The sequence below is a fragment of the Podarcis filfolensis genome (assembly GCF_964270895.1).
Source record: "Podarcis filfolensis genome assembly, chromosome: 5".
Taxonomy (NCBI): Eukaryota; Metazoa; Chordata; class Lepidosauria; order Squamata; family Lacertidae; genus Podarcis; species Podarcis filfolensis.
Genome location: NC_139608.1, coordinates 96,165,170 through 96,188,616, shown reverse-complemented (window position 1 = coordinate 96,188,616; position 23,447 = coordinate 96,165,170). Strand labels below are relative to the sequence as shown.

General features: G+C 44.8%; 1 protein-coding gene across 7 annotated transcripts in view; it reads left to right on the top strand.

The window, feature by feature from the left end:
- SCUBE1 (signal peptide, CUB domain and EGF like domain containing 1) overlaps positions 1-23,447 on the top strand; it is a 178,935-nt gene that overhangs the window by 147,743 nt on the left and 7,745 nt on the right. For 5 of the 7 annotated variants that reach the window (XM_083615560.1, XM_083615558.1, XM_083615562.1 and 2 more), the window contains 11 exons: positions 6,229-6,345; positions 8,915-9,037; positions 10,428-10,547; positions 10,864-10,956; positions 12,739-12,858; positions 13,889-14,047; positions 16,538-16,744; positions 17,158-17,319; positions 19,175-19,342; positions 20,444-20,605; positions 21,832-22,029. In XM_083615560.1, the coding sequence (XP_083471686.1) occupies positions 6,229-6,345; positions 8,915-9,037; positions 10,428-10,547; positions 10,864-10,956; positions 12,739-12,858; positions 13,889-14,047; positions 16,538-16,744; positions 17,158-17,319; positions 19,175-19,342; positions 20,444-20,605; positions 21,832-22,029 (1,629 nt within the window). The remainder of the gene's footprint in view (positions 1-6,228; positions 6,346-8,914; positions 9,038-10,427; positions 10,548-10,863; positions 10,957-12,738; positions 12,859-13,888; positions 14,048-16,537; positions 16,745-17,157; positions 17,320-19,174; positions 19,343-20,443; positions 20,606-21,831; positions 22,030-23,447) is intronic. The other 2 variants (XM_083615561.1, XM_083615559.1) reach the window with 1 other exon arrangement.

Here is a 23,447-nt window from a genome sequence, read left to right as displayed (position 1 = left end):
GGGAGAATCAGACAAGGAACAAGCGTCAGCCCTCTTCTCTGCCTCAACCATGTCTCAACAGCATCAGTCAAAGAGAAGTCTGCCATATTTAGTGAATCTGAGGTGGAAATTGTGGCAGGGGGGGGTGAGGAAATCAGGAGGAAACACTCAGAGGTATACTGTCAGCTTCTCTACCTACAGCCACACCCTCAGTTTTTGCAATGAACTAGGTCTTCTCCAAGGGACGCGGGTGGCGCTGTGGTCTAAACCACAGAGCCTAGGACTTGCTGATCAGAAGGGCGGCGGTTCGAATCCCCACGTCGGGGTGAGCTCCCATTGCTCGGTCCCTGCTCCTGCCCACCTAGCAGTTCGAAAGCATGTCAAAGTGCAAGTAGATAAATAGTAGATAAATCCCGCTCTGGCAGGAAGGTAAACGGCGTTTCCGTGCGCTGCTCTGGTTCGCCAGAAGCGGCTTAGTCATGCTGGCCACATGACCTGGAAGCTGTTCACCGGCTCCCTCGGCCAATAAAGCGAGATGAGCGCCGCAACCCCAGAGTCGATGACGACTGGACCTAATGGTCAGGGGTCCCTTTACCTTTACCTAGGTCTTCTCCAGCTCTTCACCTCTGATTATTTCCTTAAGGACTCCTGTTGCTCTAACATCAGTTCCAGCCTGTAGATGGTGGCCATCCCTTCCCAAACCAATGCAAAGCCAAAGTGGACTTTAACTCAGCAGTCCAGGCTGATCTCCAAGGAGCAACTTACCCAAACCCCAGTCTTCATGCTTGGCTGGGTCAGAAGAGTCCTTCCTTTAGGAGGCAGGGAAGCTGTCAAACTGACAAAAAAAGAGTGCCCACCTAACACACCTGATGCTACAGAAGTTCTCTCCCCAAACCCCACAAATCATGTTCCAAATGAAGTTGCAGCTCTCTCCTCACCGACTGATTCCTGGGAAGATATGCCCAAAGATTCTTGAAGCAAAAAAAGACCTCATTTTCTTTTGAACGATTACAGCCTGATTGCAGGTTGCAGGGCCAACCTTCCCGAAGAATCCAGCTGCCTGGAAGTCCATGCATCTCTGGCAGTGAGACTTCTGATTCAGATCTTTAGACTAGAGGCTACTCTTTGGCTCTCCATCGCTGTCGGCCCCCTCTAATCCCCTTGATTGTACTCCCCTGTCTGCCTGTCCTGGGGCTTAGCATCCTCTGCCTGGCGCCCCCTCAATATTGTTCTGCAAAGGCAGTTGGATGTGCTTGTAGGCTTCGGGTTCACAGTATGTGGACTCGCTCTGGGTTTAATTCCTCAGACAAACTCTGGCTCTAGGGCTGGGATTCTGTCAGCAGACTCCTCATGCTTTCTCGCTCTGTGCTTTCTAAAGCACAAGGGTTCATTTCCTCTCTTTCCCAGTGAATAAGTCTGCTTCCTTCAGCCCCAGTAATAACTGGACTAAATAAACTCAGATGGCAAGCTGGTTTTACTGATCCTTAATTACTGATCCTTACCAGAACCTTGTTATTGTTCTCATTAGTTATTCTTGATGAAGCCCTTGGCCAAACGATGTTAGCAGTCAGTAGGAAATGAATAATTAGCAGAATAAATAGCAGTCATGATCATTATTTTGCTAAAGCAGAAAATTAAACAATTCTGGTCACATCATTGAAGAGCATTCTAGTTGATGCTGGACCTACACTCTGCTTTAAAAAAAAAAGGTGTTTTTGTAATTTCAGATAGTTTTGTCAGTCTGTTGTTTTGGCCATATAGACAAGCCAGTATAGTACACTGGGCAGAGTGTTAGACTAAGACCACAATCGTGACCTCTGGGCCACCAAATCTGGGCCCTGCTACTTGTGCCAACCAAGGGAGAAGAGAGGCAGGAAACGTCTCGATGTTTTCTGCGTGAAACTGAGAACCTGGAAGGGATCCAAATGGTCCGCATCTTCCAGGCGTGCTTGGAGTTGTTCAGCAACCACACGCTCAATCACCTTGCCCAAAAATGGAAGATTTGAGACTGGGCGATGCCTCCCCTCTTCCAGTCTTTAATGGTGATGACACAGGTGACAAGCCTCCCAGCCTGTCCCTATGGGGTTGGATCATGTTCTCAATTCCTACTACACTTAAGACTACTGAAAACTAGTTATGGTTTTGACCATGCCAAATTCTGAGATGCAATTCTGAACCTTTTGTCAAAGAGGAGGATATTATGGCAGATGGGTGGTTGGCAGAGATTCTCTACACAACAGAAAGGAAAGTATATTGCAAGGACAGAGGCAGTTCTTGCACATTTCTCTATGTGGCTGGGCCGTAGCCATGACCTAGAGGGTAGAATTCATTTTTCATGCCCATCCAAGTACATGACCTTGAACCTCTTTTACTGAAGCTTTCAAAATTTCCAGTTGCAGCAACACTAATTATGCTGGTGGTTTTGGTGATGTGGACACTTTCCTGCTTGTGGACTGAGAGCTCAGGCCACAAAGCAACCATGAGACAGTAATGATTTTTGGCCAGTCCCAAAACTTGTCTGGAGTCCCACCACTGTCTCAAAAGTGAAAGGTCCTCTGTTCCTGCTGTTAGCCTCTCCGTTTAGCACCTTGCACAACATTTGTGATTCACAGCTTACTCTGTTAAGCAAATACCACTGTGTGGATTGAGACAAACACAGTGTGAGCAAATGTAAATCTAGACTTTTGGGTTGCCTTATCAGTTATCACAAATTGTCGTGGCTGCAGATACATCAATAAGTCCCCAGCAGGGCCAAAGTAGACATTTCTGTGCCCAGTGCTATACCCTCCACCCCCTGCTTTTTGGCAAACTGCTAATCTCAGACACCTTTGGAAATCAGTAACATGGAAACAACTATGGCTACTTGTGGTGAACACATCCCTCTGTCCTTGGCTGGTCTACCTACTTACTAGGTGGGCTCTCTTTAGCCTGTGATGCCCCCCCACAGCCCCGGACAACTACAGCTGCCGCTGTACCTTAATTAAACCCACAAAACAACAAAAAGTTGGAAACTTCTCCTTATTCCCAGACTTGATGCCATCTTTTCACATCCCTCCTCCTTTCCTTCATTTAACACAGCATAAAAAAAAAGTTTGACTGAGTTCAATAATAATAGGACACACCTAGTTTTTAGGGGGGGGGAATAAAGAAAAAAAAATATCCCCCCCCCAGCTGCGGGAACTCCCGCAGGGCTCCCTAGGCTGTGGAGATCTGCCCGAAGCGCGGGGCGCTCTGCTTCAGCGTGCCCCGCGCTCCGTGCAGCAGGCTGCTATCCGCAGCCTAGGGAGCCTTGCGGGAACTCCCGCAGGGCTCCCCAGGCTGCGGATAGCTTCTCGAAGGGCGGGGCGCTCTGCTACAGGGCGCCCTGCGCTCCGGGCAAGCAGGCTGCTATCCGCAGCCTGGGGAGCCCTGCGGGAACTCCCGCGGGCTCCCCAGGCTTATGGATAGTTTCCTGAAGCCTGGAAAGAGAGAGGGGTCGGTGTGCACCGACCCCTCTCGCTCTCCAAGCTTCAGCAAAAGCCTGCATTCGCCCCATAGGATGCACACACATTTCTCCTCCATTTTTGGAGGGGGGAAAGTGCGTCTTATAGGGCGAAAAATACGGTAAATAGGTACTGCTCCGTCAGGAAGGTAAACGGCGTTTCCGTGCGCTGCTCTGGTTCTTCAGAAGCAGCTTAGTCATGCTGGCCACATGACCCGGAAGCTGTCTGTGGACAAATGCCGGCTCCCTCGGCCTATAGAGTGAGATGAGCGCGCAACCCCAGAGTCAGGGGTACCTTTACCTTTAGGGTCTCCAGCCATGCCCCTGGTGGTGCGTGGTTGCTGCTTGCCAAACTGGAGGCAAAGGCTCCAGTAAGATCTAACAGGATCACTTAGTCAAAGATCCTGGACATAGGCCACATGTGTTGTCTTAAAGCCATTTAGCACCATAGACTGTCCACCTCTTACGCCATGCAACATGTTTGTTCAAATTATTTTTGCCCAGGATTAGCAGATTGCACAAATAAATGTTCAGCAACTGCCGAACATCCATTCTAGTAACTTTGGTGAAGTCAAATACAGCAGCAGTCCTCGCATACCAGGAGGGTGATAACTTGAGCCCTGTTGTTTGCAGAACTTAAGCAGGGTAAATGAGGAGAGAGGGGAGCCGAGCAGCCTTATAAACTGACAATCGAATTCCCGACTAAATCAAAGAGCTGCTTGAAATCAGCATTTGACTGAGAGCGTGTATCTGAGGAGGGCTGGAAGAGAGAGTCCAGTGTCTTGCCATTCCCACACAAGAAGCTTCCTTTTCTGCAGAACAAGTGGCTGAAATAGTTTTCTCTTTTCTACGGCCAGTGCTGAATTTCACAACGGACTGGTGATTCTGTAGAGGGGAGATTACCTGGTGTTCTGCATTTTCTGCATAGCCGTACCTGGGGCCCTCCAGGCTGCTGTTCTGTCGCGAGGGTATTCTGCAAGATGCTTTTGACGCAGTATTTGTGCACTAGTGGTAGATTTCATCAGCTTTATTGGTTGCACTGCGATTCTTCCGTCATGCTGCTACATGTTGTGCTCCCTGGAGGAGCTATTGCACAATAAAAGCAGGACAGAAAACCCCCAGAACTTCTTATGTATTTAAAATTATGGGATTTTAGCAGGACATTACAGGATATTCACTGACTGGAAATGCAGCTGTGTGAGTATGAATGCATCATAGAAAGGAGAGGCCCCAGGAGACATAATATGATCCAAAGCATTTTCGTGTAAAGCTAATAGAATGCCTCTTTGTTGTTTTCATGCTTCTTTTAATGCCCTCGTTGTCTTAATAATTGTCAGTGCATATCATCGGATGTAAACTAGTATTAGACAAATGTATTAGACAAGTACATATACATGGATGTAATCTAGGTACTAGAAACGCACTGGCTTGCGAAGAGACACATCGCTGGAGCCCAGAAGTACATTTGATGGATCCTTTTCCTTGTCTCTCTCATTTCCTTCACACTCATATGCCAGGACCAAAGAGTTCAGAGCTACTAACTAGACCAGTTACTTTAGAAAGGATTTCCATTCTCTAAAACTCAGTGATCTTTAGATACGTGCTTTGTGCTTGCAAAAGATGTTCTCCGTGATGGTTAAACCTTGTGCACCAATGCCTGTGTGACACTTTGCACAATGTCAACTCTAAAATCTCCTGTGCAGACATTATATACATCAGTATCAATGGAAGCTATAAATCTAATTTTTGAGATTCCTGAGACTTCTCTGCATCAGAGTCATCATTATGTAGCATGAGTCCACAGTAATTTATGTAAATTCTTACAGCTCCTTTTTTTGTAAGTCACATTGAGACTTTTTTGTAAAAAAAAGAAGAGTGACTAATATGTGGAATAAATAATAATGACTAATCAATAATAATGCTTAGAACCCTGAAAAGACCAATTTTCTTTAAAGCTATATACACTAATTAAAATTTTCATTTTAGAGTGTGTGACATGCAGTTAATGTTATTATTTTGCTCACGTAATAAATATAGCAATGATGCTATTGATATTTTTGTAGGTGTGGAATGTCTGTCAGAAGATCATAGCTTATAAAGGGCATATTAATTCTCAAAAGTGTTTGGGACTTATTTATTTAGTTATTAGCATAAATCTCTAAGCATTGTACAGTTTGAAAAACCACATATCATTCAAACGAAATCTAAAACCAATAAAATACACAAAATCGTATGCACACAAAAGCATATAAAATTGAGTAAACCAGAAATTCAGAATGTGGGTGAAACACACTGAACAGCACAATTTATAATATCAGTGCCCTGAATGCATATGGGCCATGGGATTGCCTTAGTGAGGACTATTGCAAAGGAGCGAGAAATTGAGTTCTCCTTCTGAAACCCACAAATGCAAACTGCTGCCTGAAAGACATTTCACTCCTGATACACTGAAATTCAGTGGTGACACCCTGTGGGCAAAATGGGGATTGCAGCAGGAAGACATTGTTTCAGCTTTGTAATTAACCAAGGACTGTTTCATGTGAGCTTTTTCACACCTGGGAATGCAAAGGCAAAAGATGCACTATTGGTTGGCCTGCGGGAGGCATGTGCAAGCTTTCCGTGTAGGCAGCAAAAAACTGTGTTGCATGTCTTGTCCTCGACTTGTATTGATCCTTATGGATAGGTTATTGAGGTACGTTGATTATTTTGAACTTAGATGTTAAATGCACAGTTTCTCACATCATTTCCCCCTTCTGTTCCAAATCAAGATATAGATGAATGCTCCTTCGAAAGGACCTGCGACCATACCTGTATCAACTACCCTGGGAGTTTTGAATGCCTGTGTCATAAAGGCTACACATTATATGGAATGACACACTGCGGAGGTTTGGAGAGTTTGATTCATTTTTCATTCTTTGCTTAGTGACATCTCTCCATAAGGCTTTAGAATTGCAGAGTTAAGAGGGATTACAGAATCATAAATTTGCAGAGTTGGAAGGGACTCTGAGGGTCATCTAGCCCAGGCATGGCCAAACTTGGCCCTCCAGATGTTTGAGGACTACCATTCCCATCATCCCCGAATGCTGGTCCTGTTAGCTAGGGATGATGGGAGTTGTAGTCCCAAAACATCTGGAGGGCCAAGTTTGGCTGTGCCTGATCTAGTGCAACTTCCTGCAATGCAGTACAGTCCTACCTTGGATTCCGAATGCTCTGGAACTCATACGTTTTGGCTCCTGAATGCCGCAAACCCACAAGTGATTGTTCTGGTTCTTTTGGAACCCGAACGTCCAATGGGGCTTCCACGGCTTCTGATTGGCTGCAGGAGCTTTCTCCAACAGTTGGATGGCCATCTGCTATGGATGCTTTAGTTGAGATTCCTGAATTGCAGGGAGTTGGACTAGATGACCCCTTCCAACTCTACAATTCTGGGGTTTTGTGACTGGGAAACCATCTGGACCTGGCACCTGCCCCTTCTTTATCCGCTTAACAATGCTTCTCATTTCTTCCACCTTCAGTGTCTCAGCAAGGTAATCTGCCTGATCTAAGGAGAGCAGGCCAAACTAGGAAGAAAACCCATCATCTCTGGTGCCCAACAGGGCCTCCAGCATTGATGCAAAGCAGAATATAAGTTCTGGAACTAGAGATTCATATCTGTGGGCATGGTGTAATTCTTGTCTTGATCACCCTTAATTATAGGGACGCAGCTCCTAGTCTGTTGTTGACTTAGAGGGTAGGCCAACAGCAGGCTGGGCTCCTGTCCTCTTTCCCTTAGCACTGCTTTACGTAGGCCAGGGGGAAGTCTGCCTTAGAGGCAAAGGGCAAATTCAAATCACACACAACTGTCAAATCACACACAAAACACATGCAGCTGTCATGGGCTGGCTGGATGCAGAGGGGTGGGAAGAGGCATCAGCTGGGGAACCCCCAGGGGAAGAAGGCTCAGAACCCAGGGACTGGTGGTGGGACGATGATGAGTGGTCAGAGGGAGCGGAATGGGAGGAAGAGGTGTCAGAAGCAGAAGAGGCAACAGGGTTTAGTGGGCAGGAAGAGTCTGTGGCAGAGAGTAGTGCAGAATCAGAGGCCGGAGAGGAGTGGGGCCAATAGGCAGAGATGAAGCAGGCTGCTGAAGAATCCAGGGAATCTCCTTGTCCTGCTGTGACCATCTCCCTTCTTTCCTGGTCTGAGGTATGAAGCGGGCAGAGCAGAGATAGACAAGGTGTCAGAGACTCAGGCTGGATCTAGACACGTCAAAAAAGCGTTTCAGGAAAACGTGTTGTAAACCTCATATTGGGAAATCACGTTGGCGAAAGATGGAACTCCACAGCGCCATCTGGTGTCACAGTGTAATAGCACATATGCACTGGAAACTCTGGATATGAACTTAATTCGTTCTGGGGGTCCTTGCGCAACCTGAAAAGTCTGCAACAAGAGGCGCTGCTTCTGCGCACGTGCAAAGTGCCCTGCAAAACCCAGAAGTATACACTTCTGGGTTTGCCGCATTCGCAACCCAAAAGTTACGTTACCCAAAGGTAACGTAAACCGAGGTACCACTGTGAAACGCTTTTTCTTTACTAACATAGCTGAGTCCTCAGGTGGCTTGGGAAGGAGCCTCATTGGGGCAAGACCTACTGGGAAGAGATGCTGTGCTGACTAGGCCTGAGCTGTTTTGTTTCTTTGAACAGAGAGTTAACTTCGCTGACACCTTGTGAGTTACTGTTGCCCAGCTTCCAACACCTGCCCTGACAGCTCTTTGGACAATATTAAACTACAATTTAAACCTTTAATGAAAGCTGTCTTCTACTAGCAGCCAGGGTTTAGAATACCTTTCTGACAGTAAGAGCTGTTTGACAGTAGGACGGATCCCCTCAGGAGGTGGTGGGCTCTCCTTCCTTGGAGGTTTTTAAGCAGAGCTTGGATGGCCATCTGTCAGGGATGCTTTAGCTGAGATTCCTACATTGCAGGGGGCTGGACTAGATGACCCTGGGGGCTCCTTCCAACTGTACAGTTCTATGATACTGTGATTCCTTGAGGCGTAAGCTGCTGCAGGTCAGTTTCTTGACTAGTCTTCATTTTCTTTCTACGCAATGTCACGCCCCCCCCCCCCCCACTAAGGCCTTACCAGTCTCTCATTCTGTCAGCAGAAAAGCCACAGAACCCTCTTTCAGTTCTACAAGCGTCCTTGCCTTTTGTGAGGGAAAATGTGGGTCATTCAGCAGAGAAGTGTCCAGGTGTCAGGTCTTAGATTTTGCAAGGATTGGAGGGAGACAGAAAAATAGGCATGGCCCACAATGACTATTGCACCAACTCTGGAGTCCACAAAAAGAATGAACATGGAATCAGGAAAATAATAATCTAACCTAAAGCAGTTCTGGTGGACAGGCAACAGGAAGGAATAGTCACACCTGATAGTATTTACTTACAGTACAACACTGTTTCATTTAAATGTACTTTCAGATATTGATGAATGCAGTATCAGCAATGGGAGCTGTGACTATGGATGCCTTAATACAATGGGAAGTTATGAATGTGTATGTCCATCGGGGAAGAAGCTACACTGGAATAAAAAGGATTGTATTGGTAGGTAACATTTTGGAACAGGGCGCCTTCCTCTTTTTTCACTTCTTTCACTGATGAGCAGCTTATTGATATATTAAATATATAAAATTGCATGTCAGAAAACGGGCAACAGATGTAATGTTGCCCTGATTAGGAAACCCAGTCCTTGCAATTCTGTAATTTTAGATAACACAATTTGAGAAAGATATTTCTGAGGAGTCTATTACTTGTTTAAATAGTTAATTAACCCTCAGTGAGTTAGGGACTTCCCCTGCGTGTGAAGACAGGCTGTGGCGGATTGAGTGAAGAGTCCAGTGGCGACTGGCTCGCCTCCCACAGCCCCCGGCAAGAGCCACCTCTCCTTGAATTTCTCTCCTTTTTTTTCCTCGGCTTGGTTGGCTTGACAGCATGGCCCAGCCTAGTTTGAGGGCAATCAAAAAAAAGCTCAACAACTTTCTGCTCTCCCCGCCCCCCCAATTGTCCAGATTTTCACTTCTATTTTAGGGTTTAGTTTTCTTAATTTTGGTTTCAAAAAAATAGGGGTTGTTTTATATGTGGAAAAATATGGTAATTTTAGTTCTCCGTCTGTACAATATTCTCCAAGCCTAGACAGTTTTCTTTTTAGACCTAACTGTGTAAAACAAGAACCATATTGTCTGTATATAAAAGAACAGAAGGTCCAGAAGGTCTTAGGAGGTCCAGTTGTAGAGATTCAGCCTTAGAATTATAGCTGTGAGAAAAAGGTTGAAGCGCATGGGAATCAGAATGCATTTTTGTTTAACTCCTTCTTTTGTTGGAATTGTATTTGTCAAAAGAGCCTGAGAGTCCTACTCTGATTTTAGAAGTATTGCCAGAAAGCTCAAGGAGCAGATGCAAAAGATGTTTATATTAGCCCACAAAAGCCACATAAAGATGTTTTAGGGTCCTTAATACTTTGTTGGGTAAGACTTGGTTTAGTAGCCATTTAAGAGTTTGTGTCAAACTTGAAACCAGTTGCAGAGTTGAAAAGGATAATGAAAACAACCACAATTTTAAGTAGCTTTAATGCCCTGAATCAGTTTGTGTCTATTTAATTCCATTGCCTGAGGATAGAGGTGACAGCTTCTAGTTGGTTCTCAAAAATGCATATCACCTTTTAAAATAATACACACATGTTAAGATTTGAAATGGAAATGTGTTATACCATTTTGTATCCAGGGTTGATTGGCTTCAGCATTAATTTTTGTATTTATGAGGTGGCTTTATAAAGGAGGAGATCATCCCAGCCCCTAAGCCAAGGCCTCGGGCTGACATGCCCCCTCTGCTTATCCCTTCCTCTGCCTCCCACTCCAGTCTGAAAAATGAATGAGCTTAACTGGAGGATCCCGCAGACGTTATCTGAACCAGTGATTTCCTGTTTCTTCTTCCTCAGAGATGGTGAAATGTCTTCCGAATGCCAAACCAGCTCCAAAGGCCCAGTTGGTCTGCAGCAAATTGGGAGGGATGGAAAGCTGTTTCTTATCATGTCCATCCAATACCCTTTTTCTCCCAGGTTGGTATTGAAGACCATATTGTTTTTCTTAAATTCCTTTCCTGGCTTTATTGACGTCCAAAAATTGTTTTAAAAAAAATAATGCTGAAGGAAGGTCTTTTTAGATTAGTATTTATTTGCATAGGAAAACAACAGATAAGTCCCACCCACATAATTGATCACAAGGTGCTATTTGAATGGTAATGCCCATCAATCAATAGATAAAAGTTCTGAGCAATGGACAAAAGTTTGGTCTTAACTCAGATGAATAAATGAAAGAAAGGCTTTCCACCATCTCAGTATATTTCGTGGTGTGTTCTTCTTTTCTTTTGCTCAGACACAGAGAATAGTTATTCAGTAAGCTGTGGAGTGCCAGGGCAGCACGGCAAGTCGCTTCAGAAACGCAATAACACTCTTCCTAGCTGTGCAGGTGAGTATTACGCCATAGAATCTGGTGAGAGATGTAACTCCCAAACACCCATTGTCCTGATATGATCTTATTTATATCTTCTTCCATTATGTGTACAGTGGCACCTTGGGTTACAGTCGTTTCAGGTTATAGACGCTTCAGGTTACAGACTCCGCTAACCCAGAAATATTACCTCGGGTTAAGAACTTTGCTTCAGGATGAGAACAGAAATTGTGCTCCGGCGGCGCGGCAGCAGCGGGAGGCCCCATTAGCTAAAGCGGTGCTTCAGGTTAAGAACAGTTTCAGGTTAAGAACTCACCTCAGGAATGAATTAAGTTCTTAACCCGAGGTACCACTGTAGCTGCTTTCTTGTATCTCATCATCACCCCACTCATACCAGCCATCCCAGGGCGCTCAACCACTGCCACAGTGTCCTTTCTTCTATCAGATCAAAATGAGCAGATAGCAGCAAAGGTGGCTAGGGTCATAGCAGGGGCAGTCAGAATAAGGGCCACTAACTGACGGCTGATTCAGGACTTTAAATTGTGCTCTTATATCAAATGTCCTTTTCTGCATATACTGTAATGTTTTACTGTTGTTGTGGCCATTGGTTAATGCGAATAAAGTTTTATCTTATCTTATGTATGGTTAACCTGAGGTACCACTGTAATTATACAGAAAGGACTGGAACCACTGGCTTGAAAAGTTGCTTAGCCTCCAGGATTCCCCTTCTGGCTCCCAGCACAACCTTTGACTCCAGCCCTCCTCACCCTTGCTATCGACTTTGGCTGCATTTCCCCATGTGATCTGAGACAGAGGGAAAGGGCTCTTTATCTTTATCTTCACCATCACCATTTTATTAGTTAAAACGGTGCTCAAGGCAGGGTTACAACATGGAAAGATTCACATAATTACAACGGTAGTCATAAGCTATAAATAGAACATCAAAAGGTGCACAAGCAAATTGGACAATTCCCACATAAATAATAGGATCCAAAAATAAAGATAACAAAAAATTAATAACAGCAACAAACTCCACTAAGCAATGCTCCAGCCCAAGAGTCTGTTCAGCAGGCTAATATTTTGTAGCTGGAGTCACGGCCCACCCGAGCCAGGTGGGAAAATTATTGTTATTATTTATTGAATTAATATGCCACCCTATACCAGGAGGTCTCAGGGCAGTTCACAGAATAAAATCAAAATATAAAACCACAAAATACATAGTCAAAATAAAAACAGCAACCCAATAACCCCCCCCCCCCAAAAAAACCCCACATTTTAAAAGGACATAAAAGGCCTGCAAGGCAGGAAACTGGTCTTCTAGGACTCACAGCCAAGATTATTATTATTGTATTATTATTTATTTAGGTGTCTACCATCCTTCATTCACAGATCTCAGGCAGTTCACAACATCAATTTACAATATAAAAAAGCACAAAATACATAGTAAAAATAAGAACCACAACGACCAATAATCCCTCCTCCCTGGGTGTCTTTGCAGTCTTCCATATTGTGATTTATTCTGATAATTCAGAAGAGGTGGAGCATTTTTCAGCTGCTGGGCTTCTTTTAGAACCCTCTTCCACTTTCACATCCCCTGCATCTAATTGTACTCCAGCTAGGAATTATTCTTCATGCAGAAAAGTACTCTCTCTAACTCCATTTTCTGTGGTATGAAACCTGTGAAGTAATTCAAGACAGCTTATATCTCGTTTAATCTGCAAAAAACTAAATATCCAGGCCTGTCTTCAGGTTGTCTTAAAAATACAGCACGACTGAAAACCTTTAATTTTATTTCTCTAGACATATTAGTACCACCCATCAAGCAGAAAGCTCGTTTTAAAATCAAGGACGCAAAATGTCACTTAAGACCTCGCAGCAAAGAAAAAATTAAAGATGTTGGAAATCAGCAGGCTGTTATAGGTATGTGGGGTCCGTGAGCAGAAAATTCCGTGCTGGTTTTTCTCTGTTCGGCAAACAAATAAGAGGATGGGCAGTAACTTTTGAGCTACATTTGCAGCTCAGCTTTTCACCTTTTGGATGTGATTGGTGATTTACCATGATTTACTATGTCAAGTGCTTGTTTTGTCGGAGGGCCTTTCTAAACAAATGGCATTGCTGGGGGAGGGGGCTGTAATTAGGCCTGAGCAATGCAGTGGTGGAGAAAGGGGGTGCGGGGAGTGCGAGACGCCCCAGGTGTCATCACTGAGGAGGGGTGACAAAATGACAAAAATGTGAGTTTTTTAAAATAAAAAATTGGGTTCACGAAACTTTTTAGTTCAGCCAACAAACGTAACGAGCCGCGGCTGGCGCTGGGCGCCGCACTGCGGGGGCCGGCACTTACCGCGGGGCCTGCAGCGTGCCCGAGCCACATGTCTCTCCTGGGAGTGATGTGGTGGCTTGGGCACCTGCAGGCTGGGTGCTGCCCAGCGCCTCTCCCTCAGCCACCCTACAGCTGAGGGGGAGGCAGCGGAGAGACTCCACGCAGCACACCACACCCCCATGGGTGGCTCACCCCGCCCCCGGCGGCAGGACGCGCGCACCGCACCAGGCCCCCAAGTAGCTAGCTACACCGCTGGGGCAATGTATTGATACATCGTCCAGGACCGATATTGCTGGGGCAGACTGCAATGGCAGCTTCACCTGGTGGGATATCACAAGTGAAACCAACGCCGCTCCTAAATCCAGCGCCTCTTTTGACATTGGGCCGCTGGAAGCAGAGGAGCTCAGGAACAGTGGCTCTGCAGAGGGAGGAGCAAGGTGTGTTTACAGGCTGAGTTCTATTTATTAGTAGGCATAAAGCTTCTTTTGGGGCATTCACTGAATAAGTGGACGTTTCAGATACCTGAGGTTTTGATAATCAAGATTCTGCTGCGCAGGTATTACTGATGCAACTGCAGCCATGCTACTTTGCCCCTTGATTTCTTTTCCATGTTGCTTCTGTTATGCAAAGGAGGCCAATTCCCTTGTACAGACAACTGCCAGGTAACCTTTGTGAACCTCAAGTGCGATTCCTCTAAGAAGAAACGCCGAGGCCGGAAATCGCCGTCCAAGGAAGTGTCCCATATCACAGCTGAGTTTGAAATGGAGATGAAGTCAGAAGAAGTCTCAGGTTTGTGAAAGACCATCTCTGTTTAGCATATGTTGCACTTTTAAAAAATTGCCTGCTTCGTGCCTTAGCAACAACAAAAAAGAATTACTTCTATGGCAGATTCACTCTAAATATGCAATGTTATTATGATGATTATGACTATTATTTATAATAAACCGTGTGACATGCTTTTTTTACAAACATTTTGCACCCTCTGCGGGAGCTCTTACTAATAAAGGATGAACTATCCTGGTTCTAAGGTGGAGATTTGCCCCAAGCTGCAACGTTATTCCCCTTTTCATTTTCCCTTAATCATGGATGGCAACCTTTGACTTCTATGGAATAAAGGGGTCTGCTGTTGGACATGGGTGAGAGAGCAGGACTAAACCTGGTCCTTGCCCCCTGGTGAACATGTCGGAATCTTCAAAGCCATATCAGTCAGAGGAATTGGCCACTCTCCAGGTGCCCGGCTTGATTCCCTGTTGATCCCCCCCGTCAGCGACTCCCGGCAAGACAAGGCGAGATCTCTATCGGCCGATCCTTCTTCAAACGTGAGAAGAACACAACCACTCCTCCCCTCTTCCCTGCCATCCCCAGGGAGGGGAAAGAGACAGACAGAAATGTCTTTACATGCCTTTATTTCTGTCTTTCCAGCAGTGCAGAAAAGAACATGTCTGCACTCCTCAGCAGCCACAGCAGAGAGAGAATAACTCCACCCATGTACTTCCAGTACAGGGTCATGTGACACTCTGAGCTAACATCCGGTGCTCAGTGCACATAATAGACTGTTCCTTGTTCCCACGGTACAGTCCCATAACATCAACATCCTGTTTGGCTTTCCAGCCACCTGGAGCACTCAGCAGCATTGCTCCTTTTTCGTAACAGGAATAAAGCCTCCTCCTAAATATATAATAGTTCCATCCTTGCTCCTTGGTCACACTAGATGGTGTTTTTCTGTGGCAAGATTTACATACTCTAAATCATGGGTAGGCAAACTAAGGTCCACGGGCTGGATCAGGCCCAATTGCCTTCTGGATGCGGCCTGCGGACGGTCTGGAAATCGCTGAGTGGATTGCCAGCGCACACGTTCTTTCCCTCTCCCTCCCTCTCCCTCACTGCGGCACCACCGCCTTCCTCCCTCCTCCTGGCTTCTCCCTGCCCTGCCTAGAGGAGGAAGGGGGCTGGGCTTTGTTGGTGCCAGCAGCAGCACTCGAGCGGCCGCCATTTTAAGCAGCCCCCCTCCGGAGCCCTTTCACACGCTGCTCATCGTCCTGCCACCAGCCCCTGCCGCTCACAAGACATAGATAAGCAGCCACCGGGGCTCGTGGTGCTCTTGCATCATTTCCCCCCCCCCAAAAAAAAATATAGTCCAGCCCCCCCAAGGTCTGAGGGACAGTAGACCGACCCCTGCTCTAAATAGAAATGCCACTCTTGTGTTCCTTTATGATTGCTGCTGCGGTTGTAACTTACTGATGCTGCAGTGACAGATTCTTTCTTTATTTAAACTATTAAAGGTAAAGGTACCCCTGCCCGTACGGGCCAGTCTTGACAGACTCTAGGGTTGTGCGCTCATCTCACTCTAGAGGCCGGGAGCCAGCACTGTCCGCAGACACTTCTGGGTCACGTGGCCAGCGTGACGAAGCTGCTCTGGCGAACCGGCACCAGAGCAACACATGGAAATGCCGTTTACCTTCCCGCTATAAAGCGGTACCTATTTATCTACTTGCACTTAAGGGTGCTTTCGAACTGCTAGGTGGGCAGGACCTGGGACCGAACGACGGTAGCTCACCCTGCCGCGGGGATTCGAACCGCCAACCATGTGATCAGCAAGTCCTAGGCGCTGAGGTTTTACCCACAGCGCCACCTGCGTCCCTTTAAACTATTAGCCACTCTTAAATCTTACCTCTCAGAACAGCATTCAGCATAAGATATTAGAAAAATGAATGCAATAACACAGCAACAAATTGTCCAGGGTGATTAATAGTCCAATAATAAATAAGTATAAATGGGCAAAGCACCAGCTTTAAATCCTAGGCATTTTAAAAATTAAACAGCACCAAAGGGAGGCTAAAAGACAGTGCTAGGCTAGCCTCTTTAAGAAGGAAGTTCCACAAACCAGGCGTCAGAGTTGAAAAGGCCCCATCTCTTGACACACACACCCCTCTTATTTCAGGTCGGCATAGTTAGCAGGGCCTGTGACATCATTGCAGGAAAAGGTATAAGAAATCATTTTGTCTCATCATCTGACAGTTGAGCCTGATTCACACATGGAGCCTCCCACAGAACTTGTCACATAATATAACAGGATGGACAAAACTCAGCCTTGTCAGACATTTCTGGGAGTGGCTCCCCTTATGGTGTTTCTGTATTTCTTTATCAGGATAATCCAACCATTGCTGCTGCAGAGACATCTAACATACTTTAATTATTGTGTCTGTTTATTTCTCCCAAGTCATACTAGGGTGTCTGTTCTAAATCTGGATTTGGTTTCCTTACCGTTTCTCCACTTAGACACCTGCAATGTCGACTGTTTGAGGAAAAGGATGGAGCAGAAGCTACAGTCGGCAATCAAAACCTTGAGGAAATCTATTAACAAACAGCAATTTTACATTCAGTTTTCGGGGACAGAGTATGAAGTGGCTCAGAGAGCAGCTAAAGTTGTTGCTGAAGGACATGACGCCTGCAGTACAGGACAAGTGCAGCAGGACGGGAAATGCGGTAAGACCCAAGTAAAATGCTACAAGCCCAAGCCCAGAAACTTACTCTGTTACAACCTTCGAAGGTATGGAGGCTGGAAGCTAGGAGAAAAGAAAGCCTGGTATAGGAGTCCAAACTCTGGACTAGCAGGCAGAACAGTATAGAGGGCTGGAGAGGCTTTGCTTTTTACCAGAAAGGAGCACATTGCAAACTCGTTATTGAAATGCTTCACCTGCCATATTGCAATTTAAAAAAGAAGGTTCAGAGCTTACTTGTGATGTTAGTAGTGATGCTTTGTGACTGTACAACATCTAAGAGTTTGGCCTAGGGTTTGCAGTGTCTTGTTGGCCTCCCTAGTAGTGCTGTGAAGACAAATCATAATCATAATACTAGAATAAAGGTACTTAATATAGATTCCATTTTTATTTTCCCAGTTACCTGCAGCACAGGCACCTATTATAGTGGAGAACATAATCAGTGCATTCCTTGCTCACCAGGAACATACCAAGACACAGAAGGTCAACTTTCCTGTGAACCTTGCCCAAGCAATGATGGACAGGGAGTAGCAGGTGCACGGAATGTGTCAGAATGTGGAGGCAAGTTTACTTTGATTCTACATGTTGCATGCAGGAGTTGGGTATCAAGGCTGAGAACAGGGAGAGAAGTAAATCTGTGGTGCGCTCCTCGTCAGCGTTCCATTTCGGCTTGTCTGCTTCACGTAGACAGTAGCAGGTCAGAAGATTCTGGGATGTGTTCTCGGGTAGCCTTGCCAACCTAGTTCTCATTTCAGTGGTGTGGCAAAGCTGTGTCTGAGCTGCATCAGTTTAGGCTACTCCATACATACAAACTCTTTCCATGTAGAAAATAACCTGATATTCAGAATCGGTGTGGGAAAAGTCTGGGACTTCCCAGAAACTTCTCTCATAATCAAGAATATGATGACATCAAAAGGCCTGTGAAACTGCCACTTCCCTCTAAGCAAGGGGAGCAATTACAATGTTGTGTGCACAAAAAAGCTTGGGAATCAGGATATTTTGTCATTAATCTGGAAAAGATTAATTGTAAGCCCACTTTCAGTCTGACCTGATATGAACTGGGCCAAGAAGGTGGGTCTTCCTGTCTCTCTGTTCATGAGGCATTTTTTTTATTGAGGGAGTTACTACAGACCTATTTTAGTGGCAGCATCTATTGTTATACATATATAAAATGTTGAGAGGACCCACTAATGTTGGACTTTTTTGTCCTATTCATTCTGCACCTTGGACTTTGTATCCTAAATTGCCATTCATGAGATCAGTTCATCTGCATCTCCAATAGATGTTTGGAGGGTGGCAACGCGAGAAAAGGCCTTTTCCGTGCTGGCCTCCTGACTGTGCAGTGCTCTCTTCAGGGAAACCTGCTTGGTGCCAGTTTTGTCATCTTTCCGGCACTAGGTGAATAAGTTTTTATTCTCCTGGAATCTGGGCACCATTGCTGATTGAGCTTTTGGTAGCTACTGGTTTTAGATTACTATTTCTTTGGATGAACACTTTTACTATTTCATATTTGTAGTGTTTTATTGATTTTGTTAATGTATTTTGTATTTTTTAAATTATAAATTGCTTTAGGACACTTCTGAATGTGTGAAGTGACATATAAATATAATTAAAATAAACCCATATTGGGCATGTTTAAATTCTATTAATGTAAGTGAGAAACAGGAGTGCCAACTTAAATAAAATATTGGGGGGGGGATAAGCCCCGCCCCGCATAATCAATCACAAGACACACACTCCATTTGAATGGCAATGCCCATCAACTTTGGGGAGTCCTGGCCCCCTCAGATATTTTATAGGGGGGCAAAAGGACCTTGGCACCTAGGAGTTGGCTCTCATGGTGAGAAACAATTAAGCATGGGCAAAACTGTCGCAATGAAATCAATGGCTCCCTCAGCTGCAATGATATGCACATTTACCTAGGAATGAGTCCCATTGGAATCAATGGGACTCACTTTTGAGCATGTCTGGGGAATCTTTGACTTTCCAGATGCTGTTGGAGCACAGCTTCCATCATCTTTGACCACTGGCTGTGCTGGCCAAGGCTGATGGAACTAGAATCCCACAACATCTGGAGGGCCAAACGTTCCTCAGCCCTGCTTTAAAGGATATGTGCACAGTCAGCCTGAAAAGAGCTTAACTTTGTTTAGATCATTCCTGTTTCAATAGCTGCAGAGTCCACACATTCACAGACTCTGCACTGCTCACTTAATAGATTTAAGTAAGCAGAGAGTGACTGGCGTTGCTGATCTCTCATCTGAGAGCTTCGACTAGCCCCTTAATCCTAAAGGAACACTTCCAGTTTACAGCAAAGAAAGAGCAGGCAAAACTTTCGTTTCTAAATGTTTCTGATAAAAAAAATATTTTTGCATTTCCGTAGAGAGGTAATAACACAGTAGAACTTCTCAATTTCTAGGGCAGTGTTCTCCTGGATATTTTTCTTCTGATGGCTTTAAACCTTGTAGACTATGTCCCCTGGGCACATATCAGTCTGAACCAGGAAGGACCCTCTGTTTTCCGTGTGGCGGGGGACTGGTGACAAAATACGAAGGCGCAATGTCATTTCAGGACTGTGAAACAAAAGGTATGTTTTAAAGTTGACATAGGCAGCTGGGTTTCTGGGAGCTGAGTCTGTCCCTCTTGAGCTTTTCATCCTAAATATAGCCATTCCCCTGGACTTTATCTTCCATTCATGCCCAGGATTTGGTCAAAATGCTTTTTAGACCCTCTTTCCCATTGTATACATAAACAGATGTTATTTGAGGGTTTTGCCCTAATGCCACCTAGCATTTTTCTTTCACACTACCATTTTTAATTTATTTCCCTCCAACTAATCCCTCTCAAAATCTAACATATGAAAGTACATATAAAATATTACTCCTGTCACTATATCTATCTATCTATCTATCTATCTATCTATCTATCTATCTATAATATTTATTATTTTTAAAAATCCTCTGTGTAACCTTTTGTGGTGAATGAAACTGCTGCCTTTATCGCTTACCTTCCGCAGCCACCAATCATTCCTGGTAAAATCTCTGTTTTCTCTGTAAGAGCCAGGTTAACCTGTAGGCATAAGACAATATTTTATTTTCAAGTTGAAGGAAACTTATTTACAACAATAAATTAGCAGAATGGATATTAAAACTCAGTGTGTTGGATAGTAAACAGGCATCGTTCAGTGCTTGCTTACAAGTTATATCTTTGAGGCAGTATCTACCCTTCTGAGCTAGTTTACTTCCCTAAGCAATACTGTTATCTGGGTGCCCTTCTCTTAACTCCTCCACAGCAACTCTATAAAAGCAGCATCCAAAAAAATATGGGTCAACAGAAGCAAGAAGACTAAAACTTTTAGTTCAGATAGATTAATAAGAAATGCAAGGAGTTTGTCAAAAACGGCACCTGCAGTACCACTTGCCTTGTGTCCAGGTGTCATTTTGGTTTGTTCCTCCCTGCGCTCACTGCCAGCAGCTAACCAGGAAACTCTTCTTGCAAATGATGCTGCGACTTAAGGTGCTGCATGGCAGGCAGGGGGAACTCAGATGGTTCTGCTGTTTTTGACAAGACCCCTCTGCGCCTTATATGCAGCATGTAGTCGTACCCTAACATGTCTACTGCATCATCCATTCTTTGTGTCTTCACGTGTAATATATTAAAAAAAATAACATGCCTTTATACTACACAGTTCATTGTTCTCCTGGCCACTACTACAACTCTACAACCCACAGATGTATCAGATGTCCTGTCGGAACTTATCAGCCTGAATTTGGTCAGAACTACTGCATCACCTGCCCTGGAAATACTAGCACTGATTTTGATGGCTCTACTAATGTTACACACTGCAAAAGTAAGTCATATTTCCTTGTGAACAGCTGCAGTCTATAAACCGACAGTGCTTAAGCCTGGTCATATAGTCATAGTCTGTCTGGAAGATTTTGATTTTGATTTTTGATTTTTTTTTACAGTGTGGTGACAAACTAATCACACATAATTTAGGAAACCTGAAAGTCTGCTTTTTTGGAACTGCCCCTACATGACAGGGGCAAAACACAGAATTTAAACAGATCACTAGTTTCAACCAATCTACATATCTGGTCAGAAATTAGCTTTATTGGAAGGCACTGAGGAATGGCCTCCAACCCCTTCAGAGTAGACTGCTGGCACATCTCAAGGCAGCTTCGCCCCACAAATCCCCCTTGCTGCCCCTTGATGGCAGTCTGAAGGACCCAATTTAGCCTGATGGGTGCCCCTTGTGGACCCCTAGTCTGAAGCCTGGAGTGTTTAAAACTGAAACATTGCAGTCCTCTTTGTGCATACGTGTGGATTACGGATTACCTATCTATATCTAGACACAGAAAGATAAAGGCTTTCAGAAGATAGCATAGGCAGATTTGTACTTTTGAGATCCAGTTACAGATAGGTAGCCGTGTTGGTCTGCCATAGTTTCAGAAATAGACTGGAAAGAGAAGCTGCTGAATTGCAACTCATTACCAAACTTAAAACCATGGAGAGACCTGGTCTGAACAAAGACATTGGATTCTTATCTCATTATACATGACAAAGCCATTTTTCACCTTCTCACCCCTTGCTTTTTCCTGTAAGACCTATTGCAGTCGTTAAGAGTCGTCAACAGGCTCATCACAGCTATCTGCCAACCACCCATTCCCACCACCCTTCTGAGTAATACCCCTCCCCACCTTCTCACTATATAGAAGGATCTGGCAACTTCTGTTTCAGGGTATCTGAAGAAGTGTGCATGCACACAAAAGCTCATACCAAGAACTAACTTAGTTGGTCTTTAAGGTGCTACTGGAAGAAAATTTTTTTTTTGTTTTGAGATCCAGATCACAAAGTCACTCAGATAAGTTGCTGTAGTTGTTGTTATTGTTCATAATCATTTATGAGGCACTTCTTGATATGCAAAGTGAGTTACGATCTTCGTCCTTTTCATTCTCAGAGCAAGCTTATGAGGTAGGTCATAAAAATTCCCATTTTAGAAATAGGGCATTGAAAAATTAATTAGGCAGCTCACAGAGTCCATAGCTCAGTTTCCTCTCATTCCTTTCCCCATAGATCGACAGTGTGGTGGAGAACTCGGAGACTACACTGGCTACATTGAGTCTCCCAACTACCCTGGAGATTACCCAGCAAATGTTGAATGTATTTGGAATATAAGCCCACCCCCAAAGAGGCGGATTCTCATAGTGGTCCCTGAGATATTTCTTCCTATTGAAGACGAGTGTGGTGATGTTTTAGTAATGAGGAAAAGTGGTAAGTTGTTCTGCTGTCGCGAAAAGGCATTAAAACACGTACAGTCATGCCTTGGTTTTTGAATAGCTTAGATCTCAAACGTTTTGGCTCCCAAACACCTCAAACTCAGAAGTGAGTGTTCCAGTTTGTGAACTATATTTGGAAGCCAAACATCCAGCGGGGGCTTCCGCGGCTTCCAATTGGCTGCAGGAGCTTCTTGCAGCCAATCAGAAGCCACACTTTGGTTTCCGAACGTTTTGGAAGTCGAACAGACTTCCAGAACGGATTCCGTTCGACTTCCAAGGTACGACTCTAGTGAGAATGTACATTCATAACTAAGCCAGAAGTGAACTGAACCTATTTCGGTGCTACATGGTGGCTACTTGCAACTCGGTTGCACTGACTACAGTGGTGCCTCGCAAGACGAATGCCTCGCAAAACGAAAAACGCGCAAGACGAAAGGGTTTTTCGGTTTTTGCGTCGCTTCGCAAGACAATTTTCCCTATGGGCTTGCTTCGCAAGACGAAAACGTCTTGCGAGTTTGTTCGCTTTTTTCCTAAGGCTGCTTGAAGAGGCGCAGTTGCGACGGACCATGCTTCGCAAGACGAAAAACATCGCAAGACGAAAAGACTCGCGGAACGAATTAATTTCGTCTTGCGAGGCACCACTGTACATGGAGAGCTGGCGCTGATATTTGCAATTTAAACTCAGTAAATTCTGCAGACAGGAAATTGGAGTATGTAGTCGAGAATGTTATTTAAACTACATACTCTTACACAATTATATTTTAAAATAGCAGCTGCTCCTGATTTCTATTCCAACTGAGTGTTCCATGGAACTGTTTCTTGCCACATTACCTCCATGAGAACTTTTCAGATTGAACTATTGGTTACAAATTTCCCTGCTAATTCATAGCATCCAGCCATGCACTAAGCATAGCATTACCATTGCCCAACCCCAGCTCCAAATGGCTCCCCAAAGACGTGCATGTAAAATTGTCTGTTTGACAGTTGAGCATGGTATGCACTTTGGGGGCAGGGGGGGATGTGCTGGGGGCCTGACCATCTACTGCAACAGGAGACTGTTCTGTATGGGGTTGAGCATATTTATGATTGGTGTCATCTGGTCTTATGTGTACCAGTGCCTTTGGCCTGCCATCAGTTCTACAACCTTTATCAGCTTCAGGATGGCAGGCTGTGGGTTAGAGAGCTAATCTCTAATTGGGGAGGGGTCTTAGCTCAGTGACAGTGAACGTGTCTATATGAAGAAAGTCCAAGGTTCAGTCTCCAACACATCCAGCCATAATGATCTCAAGGAGGAGAGCTGGGAGAGACCTCGGAGCTGCTACCAGTTGGAGCTAATGGTACTGGTGGAAAGACCCAAAGGTCTCAAACGGTACAAGGCAGATTCACGTGTTCCTCTACTGAAAATTGTACCGT